We start from the raw sequence: 13,122 nt of genomic DNA on the forward strand, positions 1-13,122 counted from the left end.
GGTATAATTCATTTCAGATTTTAATAAAGTTCTCGACGCGAAAGCTATAGGTTTTTCTTTACCATCTTTTTCAATATGAAATAGAACAGCTCCTAAACCACATTTTGATGCGTCAGTGGCTATCCCTATAGGTAATTCAGGGTTAAAATATGTCAAAGCAGGTGGAAGACTACTTAACTTCTTTAGATCATTAAAACTTTTAGAGTGTTCTAGATTCCAAGCCCATTTTTCTTTATTGACAATCTTATAAAGAGGATCGGCAATTTCCGCAAAATTGTTCAAAAATTTTCTATAGTAGCCAGCCATTCCCAGAAATGTTGATAATTCAGCAGCTGATTTTGGTTCTGGCATATTAATTATTGCTTCCATTTTGTCGTGATTAGCATGAATCCCCTTAGCGTCAATATCATGACCCAGGAACCTCACTTTGTTTTTAAAGAACACACTTTTATTAAAGTTAGGTATTAGCCCAAACGATGATATTCTATCAAACACTTTTTTTATATTGTTTAGGTGGGCTTCATCGTTTTTTCCAGTTATAAGTAAATCATCAATATAAAATATAACGTCATCCATGTCCCCGAAGATTTGATCCATAATCTGTTGAAAAATGGCAGATGAGGTCTTAAGCCCAAAAGGAAGTCTAGTAAATTGGTAATATCCCTTATGCGTAGATATGGTTAAAATATTTCTGCAACTTTTATCAATTGGAATCTGTAAGAAAGCATTTTTAAAGTCAATCTTCGTAAATTTCTTTCCTTCCGAAAGTTTAGCAATTAGATCATTAATTCGTGGTAGAGGGTATCTAAAGTCTTCTAGAGCTGGGTTTACAGTATCCTTAAAATCAGCGCAAAGCCTAATGCTCCCATCTTCTTTATAGACAGCGGTAACAGGACTTGCCCATCGGACATCATTCACCGGCTCAATAATTTTATCATGTATCCATTTTTTAAGTTCATTACTAACAAGATTAATTTTTGAATAAGGAATACGTCTAGGCGGTATAATTTTAGGTTGGGCATCATTTCTTAAATGTAACTTGACACTTGCTTTGTTGATTGGCCCATTAGTTAATTTCGATTCACACTCTTTAATCAATTTTTTTATTTCATCTTCGTAATTAGTGTCAATATTTGCTATAAATTTATTTAAAATATTTTTGAAAGCATTGATCCACATACGTCCCAACAAGGCATTTTTACTTGATTCAACCACTACCGCTTGTAAATATTTGGACATACCATCATAAGTCACTTTAACTTGAGTAGTTCCTATGATTTTGATTAAATTCCCGTCATAAGCAGTGAGTTGTAGCTCGGATTTCTTAAGATCTCTAATACCAAGTTTTTTAGCCAGACCATGAGGTATGATAGTGTATTTGGATCCAGTGTCCACTTGCATACAAGTAACAACATCGTTCACTTTTACAGTAGTCATAAATGCGTTATCTTTGTCATTAATCACGTCACCAGATAAATTGTTGACATTAAAATCATTATCATCTTTGTTCTTTGTTCTTTGTAGAATCAACTTTCTCTTCAATAATTTCTTCAATATTCATGTTGTAATCATTATTGTATTGTATTTGCTTTCTATTATTTTCGTCGCCACTTCTATAATTATTTGAGTTGTTATTATATTGTATTTGCTTTCTCTGATACTTATCATTACCTCTATAATTATTTGAGTTGTTGTTATATTGTATTTGCTTTCTCTGATACTTATCATTACCTCTATAATTATCTGAGTTGTTGTAATAAGATTGGTAATTGTTACGATTTCCGTCACCGTATTGGATTTGTTTTCTTTGATTATAATCATACCATGTATTATTTCTACCAAAATTCGATTGATTATTATTATTATAGCGATAATTGTTATAGTTATAATTGTTATAATTATCGTGGTATCGCGAATTATTATTACCATAATTGTATCTAAAATTATTATTGTAATTCCCATTTCTATATCTATTATCATAATTATTTCTAAAATTATTTCGAAAATTATTATCATTTCTACTGCAAAAATTTTTATCTTTATCGGATTTTTTATCATTATTTATATAACTTATATTATTATCCTCAGACTTAATATTACTAGAGTCCAGTTTCACCCCTAATTCCACCATCTGATTCAATGTAAGGTCAAAATTTTTGGAGAATTTGTATTTAATTTTATCGTTTAAAGTAGATGTCCGTAATTTCTCTTTTAATCTACTATCGTCCAAAAAATTACATTTCTTATGAAGTTTTGATACTCTAATGTACCACAGCATAAAACTCTCTGATGAGTTTTGTTGAAGAAGATTAAATTTATTAATTAAAGTATTTAAATTTAGCGCTGGTAAAAGATAGGTTAACTTTTTAATCACAATTTTAAGATCTAAAATATCGGTATCAGAACAAATTGCCTTAATGTCATCAAAAACTTCGTCTGATAAATTATTAAGCAAAGTATTAATTTTAATAGAGTCCGATAATGTACTGGTCGAAAAGTAATTTAATATTCTGTCTAAATAAATTTCAGTAAGAGGACCCACTAACTTAGGGATCTTATGTGTAAATTCTTGTTTAATTTCCATATTTAATTAATAATACACATAAATAAGCAATTATAACATTTATTATTTTATCAATTCAAATTTTTGGTATAGCTATTCATGTTTTGGTAAATATACAGATTAATTCAATGAAATCATTGTCACCATAAATGTAATGTTTCCCATTTAACAATTCGAAACAATTAATCATATCTCTTAAGTTCATAAATTCAAACAACACGTCCTCCGTACCGTTTATCCTATAAAAGGTGACATCGGAATTATAGGTTAACTCAAACAAAATATCGTATATGGAGATTTGATGGGGTACATTAATTAGTTTGAAGGCGAACATAATTGATGAAAATAATTTTGAAATGACTTACCCTTTTTTTATCCATCTTATATAGAATTGTTTGTACCATTTTATAATTTTTTTTTATTAACCATATTTACAAAGGGAAAAAAAAAAATTTATTTTTAAATATTTCCATAAGGCGAGTTTCTTATGCCAAAACTGGAGGCACCATGTAGAATAACATGAATATGTGCCGGTGAATAATAAATAAGTTTTATTAACTTTATTAAATAAAAAATATATTTTATTAACTAACTTCTTTTTCTTTTCTAAAGGTATAAATACCTTTTCTAAAATATAAATTAGAATATAAAACGAAATACAAAAAAGTAAAATAATATATAAAAAAGTAAGGTTACGCCGTTTATAAAATAAAATTAGATTATAACAAAAATAATAAAAGTTCAAATGCAAAAAACAAAAAATAAGATAAAGGAATAACGCAACAATAATATATATTAAATTTTACCATTTTAAACCTATTAATCTTCTTAATTTGTTATAGAAATTATATCCTAGGTTGTTCTTTTGATATTGTGTAAGAGCTAGTTACCATTTGAAATCTGCTAAATATTCTATATTTGAATAATAATATATATTAAATTTTACCATTTTAAACCTATTAATCTTCTTTATTTGCTATAGAAATTATATTCCAGGTTGTATTGTTACCATTTGAAACCTGCTAAATATTCTATATTTGAATAATAATATATATTAAATTTTACCATTTTAAACCTATTAATCTTCTTAATTTGCTGTAGCAATTATATTTTGCCATTTGAAACCTGCTAAATATTCTATATTTGAATAATATATATTAAATTTTACCATTCCAAAAGAAATATTAACATTCCAAAAGAATTATTAACATTTAACGTAAGATTATGGTAAAAAATTAAATTTTACCATTTCAAAATTATTAATCTCCATTTTGAACGAATTGGACGAGTTGGACGAAAAATACGATGAAGTATCTTACGATCAAAGGCACCCCTGCCGAAAATTGTGAGAGAAATATGAAAATTGCTAAAAAAACAAAATTTTTAAAAAATAAAAGATCTTCAAATTTTACGATGATCTTTGAAGATCATTGGTCAAATTTTTTTATAAATAAAAGATCTTCAAATTTTATTTGATTAATTAGGTTTTAAAAGGTAAAAAGAATTTTTTTTATATAAATTTAAAATATAAGAACTTTTACCTTGGTATATGTGATTTTATCAAATATAAAATAATTGAAATTTAACTTTGAAGCCAACTCTCTTTGATTCAGCCCAGATGTCATAGACTCTAATGAAAGTTTACACATTAAAAATAAAATAAATGAAGAATATAGTGTTTACTATGGTGTTGAGCAAATATTTCAAAAATATTATCTAGATAAAATATATTGAAAAAATAATATTTTACATGCAATGGCAAATTTGATGTGGACATTCTGTTTCGCCATATTATATATCACATGGGAATTACTAATGGCTTAAAATTTCTATGATGATTATCATTGGACAAATATTTTTTAAAAGATCTCTATTGGTTAAACTTGATTGACTTTTTTTGAGGATTAATATAATAGATATTATATTTTTTTAAATTCATAAATATATTATAACCATGTCTAATTGACGTATATAATAATTCATAATGTATAAATAGACCTGCGCGTGTACGAAACTATCGGTAGCCAGCACAATTTGTCGTCTGGCCCCGGCGCCCCAATTTTTAGCCTCCGTCATCAAAAGCGGCGTAAATCGGCGCAATTATAAATTTTTATAACATAAATTTTTTTAATTGCTTAATAATTTTTTTTTAAAAAAATAAATATGCACTATTCTACAGATATCTCGGCATATGTTCTGATCTTTATTTAAGAGAAAACTCACAAAAAATCCAAAATCGATTTCGTGATTTTATAATTATCATATATAAAAATGATTTTATTTAAATTTTTGGATCTCCTTGAATACAACGTCAATCCAGCGATAGATAAAACTTTTTCACTGGGTGTGCTAGTCGCCGGAATACAAAGAATTTTTCTGGCGAGCTGGAAAGATTGGTTCACTCTTTTTTTTTCTCCAAAAATTTAGAACATCCATATCTTGTGAATGTCGTCTTCAAAGAAGAATATGGTATTCTTGTTCTAAGTCACCTAACGTGGAATCATAATTTATATTTGTTGAATGTTTATTTGACAATTTTGTCAACTTGAATTTAATAATTCCTCTCGATCCTCAATAGCTATATTTACTATCTGAATATCATCATTCTAAATAAGTTTAAGATGTTTTATTATATAATTCTGAAGCTCAGCAATCTTGTTCTACTATATACTATGACACAATAGTCGATTTTTGAAATCTTAGATCTAAAGGAGGAGAAGCCAATACCTAGATAATTTTTAAAATAAAAAGTGAATTAAATAAATGAACGTACTTATATATTATTACTTGAAAATCACAAACCGGAAATCGTAGCGCAAGTTTTTTTTAGCATATTTTCCTTAAGTGAAATGATTCAAGAACTATCACTTTCATTTACTATTAAATGTGTTTCAATTTCACCTCTAAAAAGTAACACCAAGTTTATCGTAGGCCCTTGTACTGATAGAAATTCGACAGATTCTTTAATTTTTAAAAGAAATGCTAATAGTTCTTCTACCAGATCAGATTAATAGTTTGATAATTTGAGAAAGTGTTTCCCAATTCTTTTCAAAACATTATTAATTATATTCTTATTTAATCCACATATGGTTTCTAGCATAATTAATATACTATGCCAACGTGTTGGGACGTTCAATTTTAAGGTTTTGCGTGGAAATATTGTTATCATTATCAATGGAATTGCCAATTTGAAATCGGGTATCTGGATATGGATCAGTGCTATTATGATCTAACATGTCTGATGTTAAATCTATTATACTTAGGCATTTTCTTGATCTGCCTCGAATTCAAATTCAACTATTGTAGTTTTATATATTAGAACAGTAATATATCCTATAATTTTTTTGATGAGATTCAAATAAGGGTACCTTTTTAATACCATCTACTGTAACTAGATTGTGTAAATCATGACCCAAACATAAGCGGTGTTCATATTCACCTAATCAAACACCCTTTCTAACATTAGACCCAGCATCAGTGACCATTTGTATTTTTTCTTTTTTAAATTAAATTCCTTTTCTATTTTATCAATCTCAATTGGAATAGTCTCACCTGTGTGTTTTGGGGTTATATAATGAGTTGCTAAAGTAAAGTAAATCATTTCAAAATTATCTATTATTAAATGAAGTGTAAATGTACTATAGTTTCTTCTTCTGTATTGATCTGTCCACATATAGAATGTAATTGATCAAAATTTTGGCCTTTGAGTTAATTTCTTATTGTACATGTGCTTTCATTGATAGGTAAACAATATTAATAGCAGCCAGGCTTAGTGTTGTCCTGTCTGGCAAATCAGAATTAGAATTGATAACTTGGTATTTATAAAATAATTATGAAAAGTATAACATAAAATCATTATCTTTAATTTATATTAGACAACAAATTAGGGAAAATTTATCAAGAAGAAATATATTTGTTAAAAATTTATTCTAGGTTGTAAAGCTACACAGAAACATAGATAATGAATATGAATTATCTAATATTATTTAAATCATTCATGTCTATGTGTAATCTTATTGTTAGCATGGTTATGAAATTCAACCTTCCTCAGCAGCAAATGCTATTTCAATAAAACAAAAAAGACATAAAGGTAGATCTATTATAGATAATATATCAATTTTTTTTTCATAAATTTGTTACCATCAAAAAATCTTTCATTATATTATCAATTGATTGAAAAGATAATAAGTCAGTACAACATAATAACACATAGTTTCTTATTAGGCATTTTTAGAGGTTTTAGAATTTGTCTGAATTTTGATTAATTAGGTTTTAAAAGGTAAAAAGAAATATTTTTAAATAAATTTAAAATATAAGAACTTTTACTTTGGTATTTCTGATCTTATCAAAAATAAAATAATTGAAATTTAACTTTGAAGCTAACTCTCCTTGATTCAGTCCAGTTGTCATAGGCTCTAATGAAAGTTTACACATCAAAAATAAAATAATTGAAGATTTTAATAAATATTGTTTACTTTGATGTTGAGCAAATATTTATAATATCTAAACATCATCTGATATTGATATGGCATCTGAATTTTGATTAATTAGGTTTTAAAAGGTAAAAAGAATTTTTTTTATATAAATTTAAAATATAAGAACTTTTACCTTGGTATATGTGATCTTATCAAAAATAAAATAATTGTAATTTAACTTTGAAGCCAACTCTCCTTGATTCAGCCTAGATTTCATAGACTCTAATGAAATTTTACACATTAAAAATAAAATAAAGAAAGAATATAGTGTTTACTATGGTGTTGAGCAAATATTTCAAAAATATTATCTAGATAAAATTTGTTGAAAAAAGAATATTTTACATGCAATGGCAAATTTGTTATGGATATTGCGTTTCGCCATATTATATATCACATGGGAATTACTAATAGCTTAAAATTTCTATGATGATTATCATTGGACAAATATTTTTCAAAAGAACTCTATTGGTTAAACTTGATTGACATTTTTTGAGGATTATATATATAGATTAAATTATGAATAATTCAATAGAATAGCTAAAACATAAGACCTGGCCAAAGGCCAGATAAGATGGTTTGGGAGTGAAACCCCCCAAAAAATCCCCCCCCCCCCCATAAAAAAATCCTGGATACGCCACTGAGTTTAATGATAAAATAAAATGTTAATATTAATTATTTATTGTAATTTTTAGTTAGAATATTAATCTTGAATAATATCTTATGTCCAGTTGAAACATATTAAGTTTATACTGGGTCAGAAAATTAACTTTCTCATAAACTCATCTAGCTAAAAAACTGTATAGATAGCTTTGATTCAATTTTTTTTAAGTAAATATTGTGCTATACATTTTATTAAATTTTTTAATCATAAAACCTTTCGGCACATCTTTAAATGAAATTTATACTCTGAATTAATTTTTCTATCGAGATTAAAATATTTTGCGCATTTCAGAAAAAGGAAATTCCATCTATATATATAATCCTCAAAAAATGTCAATCAAGTTTAACCGGTGGCTGGAATCAAAATGGGTGCATTGGAGAAAGATATTCGCGCTAGATTTCCAGATGGAATAAATGACTTGGGAGAAAGGGTGAGTTTTCAACAGGTTTTAAATATGGCTTTGGCAATGGAAAAGGCAGAGGATGAAGTGACAGAGGATGAAGTGACAAATATTTTGGTAAAAAAAGTCAATAAACCTAAGGAGCAGATAGAGAATAATCAAGAAAATTTTTCTAATCAAAAGTACTCATATAATAATAATAACAAAGAAAAAGGTAATTTTAGTTATTACAATAACAATAATAATAATTTTAAGTTTGGAGATAACAATAAATTTAACAATAATGATATGTATAAGTTTAATAAATGCTCAAAATGTGGAAGAACTCATCCCCCTTTTCAATGTTTTGCATCAAGGGTGAAATGTTATAATTGCCAAAAGGTAGGGCATTATGCTAAATATTGTAGGGGACAGAAGTTACATGCTATGCATATAGATGACAATGATTCATCAGATTCAATTAATAATATTTCCCAAATTGGTAGAAATAGTGCAAAGATATTTGTTTGGATAAATGGAGTACCTATAGAATTTGACTATGATACGGGGGCACAGGTATCGGTGATTGGGAAACAATATTGGGATGAAATTGGCCGACCCAAACTTAGACCAACCAAACCTTTATCAGTATATGGTAACCAACCGCTAGATGTACTTGGTGAAACTATGGTGAGAGTTCGTCTTGAAAATATAAGCAGATCACTACCGATTGTGGTGACCCGTTCAAATGACATTCCATTATTTGGACTACCATGGATACTGGCATTTAATATGTTTATTCCACGACAAGTGACTATACGTAGCAGTGGCGTAGCTAGGAATTTTCCTTAGAGGGGGTCCATACATATAAAAACCTGGGGGGCTTCGCCCCCCAGACCCCTCTTTAACGGGCCTTCGGCCCTTTTGACCCGCCTTCGGCCGGGTTTATCATACAAATCATAACCATATCTTCGATAATATATAGTAAATATATTTTTTTAAATGCATCAATAATTTGTTTTATAATTTAGTAGATTATTCTCAATCTTTATAATAATACTATCCGGAATAATTTTAATAGTAATATAAAATCCTTCCACAAACATCAAAACCAGAAAAATAAAAATATTATTGGTATTTATTTGATATAAAGTCACCACTTATAAGTCTTTTGAACGTATAATCTAAAAATAAATTTTTGCTCTGGGAGGGGTCCAAACCCAAAAACCACCCCGTAGCTACGCCACAGATACGTAGTTAAACAAATAAAGAGGTTATGACAACCGATAAACAAATTTCTGGCATGACAACAGAATTTTTCAGTGTATTTGATGACAAGCCTGGACGGGTGAATGATATAGAAAGCATATATTTGAGTGAGGCAGCAAGGCCGAAATCATGGCCAGCTCGTAGAGTACCTTTTCCATTACGAAAACCAATTGGAATGGAGCTCGATAGATTGGTTAAATCAGGAATATTGAAGGCGATTGATCCAACATAAAAACGGTTGACATGGGCCACTCCAACGGTAAATGTACGAAAAACAAATGGAGAAATCAGGATTTGTGCGGATTTTAAGGTGACATCAAACCCATATATTTTGTACGATTATCATATTATACCAACGGTGGATGATCTTTTAACCAAATTAAAAGATGGATTGAAATTTACGGTAATAGAATTGAAAGATGCATATTTACAATTACCAATAAAAGAAAGTTCAAAAGAATACTTAACCATATCGACCCACATTGGTTATTTCTAATATCAATGTATGCCTTTCGGTCTTTCTAGTGCGCCGATCATATTTCAAAGATATATGGTTAATTTATTACAAGACTGCCAAATGACCGGAGTATATCTTGACAATATTATCATAACGGGGAAAAATGATGTAGAACATTTGAATAACGTAAAAAAAGTACTAATGAAACTAAAACAGGTGGGTATGAAGGCAAAATGGGCCAAAATACGTTTTTTAAATGAATCAGTTTCTTTTCTGGGTTTCGTAATAGACAAATATGGAATACATCCAGCGAAAGAAAAAATAGATGCTATTCGAAGGATACCAACTCCTAATAATATACACCAATTACGATCTTTTTGGACTTGTGAATTATCACGAGAGATTTTTGCCACATCTACATGGAATTGCCGCTCCTCTGCATAAATTAACAAGCATTAAATCTTGCTGGGGTTGGTCGGACAAGGAACAAGAGGTATTTGATAAAATAAAACAGCTTTTGTCAACAAATAAAACGCTAATTCCATATTCGCCAAACTTGCCAATTATATTGAAATGTGACGCTTCCAACACTGGTTTTGGAGCTGTGTTATGTCATTTAGTGAAAAAGATATTAGCAGACCAATCGCATTTGCCTCGCGAACACTTCTAGAGTCAGAGAAAAATTATGCACCAATAGAAAAAGAGGCACGAGCACTTTTGTTTGGTATGGAAAAATTTCATACATTCATTTTTGGTCGAAAATTTTTATTACGAACAGATCACAAACCCTTGGAAAAATTATTTGGTGATAAACAGGAACTACCAAAAATATCCAATAGTCGATTAACGCGCTGGGCTTGGAAAATGTCCGCATATGATTTTGATATTGAATATGTTCCTGGAAAAGAAAATAAAGTAGCTGATACATTATCTAGACTGCCAATAGATGGCATAGAATCAAATAATGATCAAAAAAACGCGTTAAAAATTAGAGCTATAAATTTGCACGATATAAATATTAGTCAAGTTGAACTCCAAAAGGAAACAAGGAATGATAGCTTGTTTAAAAAAGTAGTTAAAAACATTGAGCATGGATGGGTGGATTTTGATGCGAAAAAAAATACAGAGTTAATTTGTTTTTATAATTGTAGAGAGGAATTGTCAGTAGATCATGATGTTATTGAATGGAATGGGAAGTTGGTAATTCCAACCATTTTGAGGAAATCAATATTAACGATTATACACAGGGGGCATACAGGAATAAATGCTATGAAATCAATTTTTAGAATGTATTGCTGGTGGCCGAATTGCGATAAAGATATTGAACAATATGTTCGTCAATGTATGCCTTGTCAAAGTAATCTATCGAATATACGACAAAAAGTAGCGCATGATGAACATAGTCATATGAGAGAATTTGAGATTGCACAACCGGTATGGGTGCATAATGAAATAAATTCAGGTTGGAGAGAAGGAGTTATAAAATCCAGAACTGGTAGATATTCTTATTTGGTAGAAAGCAAGGATAGAATTGTACGAAAGCATGAGGATCAACTTCGAAAAAGGGAGGTAGCTAAAGAAATGGAGAAGTCTGGGCCAGGGAAAGAAAATGGAGAAAATATAGAGTCAGAGAGAGAAGAGGAAAATATAAAAAATAAATAGTCGGATATAGTTGAGATTTTAGAAAATGTGGAAGATAACGGAAAACTAGAAACGCTGAAATCACAAAGAGCCAGGAAACCTACAAATCGGCTGATTGAGGAATTGTAAGATCATATGTGTGGGGATATGTTATAAATGAGATTTATATTATATATTATCAATGTTATAAATGTCATACATACAAATCAATCATATACATATATATCAGTTGTAAATATCAGGTGATTTTCAGTTAAAAGCCATCCATATTTGTGTATGCATATTTAAGATCAATTAGTATAATGTACAATAAGAAATTAACTCAAAGGCCAAAATTTTGATCAATTACATTCTATATGTGGACAGATCAATACAGAAGAAGAAACTATAGTACATTTACACTTCATTTAATAATAGATAATTTTAAAATGATTTACCTTACTTTAGCAACTCATTATATAACCCCAAAACACACAGGTGAGACTATTCCAATTGAGATTGATAAAATAGAAGAGGAATTTAATTTAAAAAATAAAAAATACAAATGGTCACTGATGCTGGGTCTAATGTTAGAAAGGGTGTTTGATTAGGTGAATATGAACACCGCTTATGTTTGGGTCATGATTTACACAATCTGGTTACAGTAGATGGTATTAAAAAGGTACCCTTATTTGAAAATCTCATCAAAAGAATTATAAGAAATATTACTGTTCTAATATATAAAACTACAATAGTTGAATTTGAATTCGAGGCAGATCAAAGAAAATGCCTAAGTATAATAGATTTAGCATCAGACATGTTAAATCATGATAGCACTGATCCATATCCAGATACCCGATTTCAAATTGGCAATTCCATTGATAATGATAACAATATTTCCACGCAAAACCTAAAAATTGAACGTCCCAACACGTTGGCATAGTATATTAATTATGCTAGAAACCATATGTGGATTAAATAAGAATATAATTAATAATGTTTTGAAAAGAATTGGGAAACATTTTCTCAAATTATCAAACTATTAATCTGATCTGGTAGAAGAACTATTAGCATTTCTTTTAAAAATTAAAGAATCTGTCGAATTTCTATCAGTACAAGGGCCTACGTTAAACTTGGCGTTACTTTTTAGAGGTGAAATTGAAACACATTTAATAGTAAATGACAGTGATAGTTCTGAAATCATTTCACTTAAGGAAAATATGCTAGAAAAAACTTGCGCTACGATTTCCGGTTTGTGATTTTCAAGTAATAATATATAAGTACGTTCATTTATTTAATTCACTTTTTATTTCAAAAATTATCTAGGTATTGGCTTCTCCTCCTTTAGATCTAAGATTTCAAAAATTGACAAATGTGTCAAAGTATATAGTAGAACAAGATTGCTGAGCTTCAGAATTTATAATAAAACATCTTAAACTTATATAGAATGATGATATTCAGATAGTAAATATAGCTATTGAGGATCGAGAGGAATTATTAAATTCAAATTGACAAAATTGTCAAATAAACATTCAACAAATATAAATTATGATTCCACGTTAGGTGACTTAGAAAAAGAATACCATATTCTTCTTTGAAGACGACATTCACAAGATATGTTCTAAATTTTTGGAGAGAAAAGAAGATTGAAACAATCTTTCCAGCTCGCCAATATTCTTTGAATTCCTGCGATTAGCC

General features: G+C 28.9%; 1 protein-coding gene across 1 annotated transcript; it reads right to left on the bottom strand.

Moving 5' to 3' along the window:
• Positions 1–1,498: 1,498 nt before the first annotated feature.
• Positions 1,499–2,584, bottom strand: LOC135927560 (TBC1 domain family member 5 homolog A-like). Its single transcript, XM_065463623.1, has 2 exons — positions 2,091–2,584; positions 1,499–1,937 (listed from the first exon to the last, which is right to left on the bottom strand). The coding sequence occupies exons 1-2, from the start codon at positions 2,582–2,584 to the stop codon at positions 1,499–1,501; spliced, it is 933 nt and encodes a 310-aa protein (XP_065319695.1).
• Between the last annotated feature and the right edge of the window lie 10,538 nt (positions 2,585–13,122).

The sequence above is a fragment of the Gordionus sp. m RMFG-2023 genome, chromosome 1 (assembly GCF_954871325.1).
Source record: "Gordionus sp. m RMFG-2023 chromosome 1, tfGorSpeb1-WG-v2, whole genome shotgun sequence".
Lineage (NCBI taxonomy): Eukaryota > Metazoa > Nematomorpha > Gordioida > Chordodea > Parachordodidae > Gordionus > Gordionus sp. m RMFG-2023.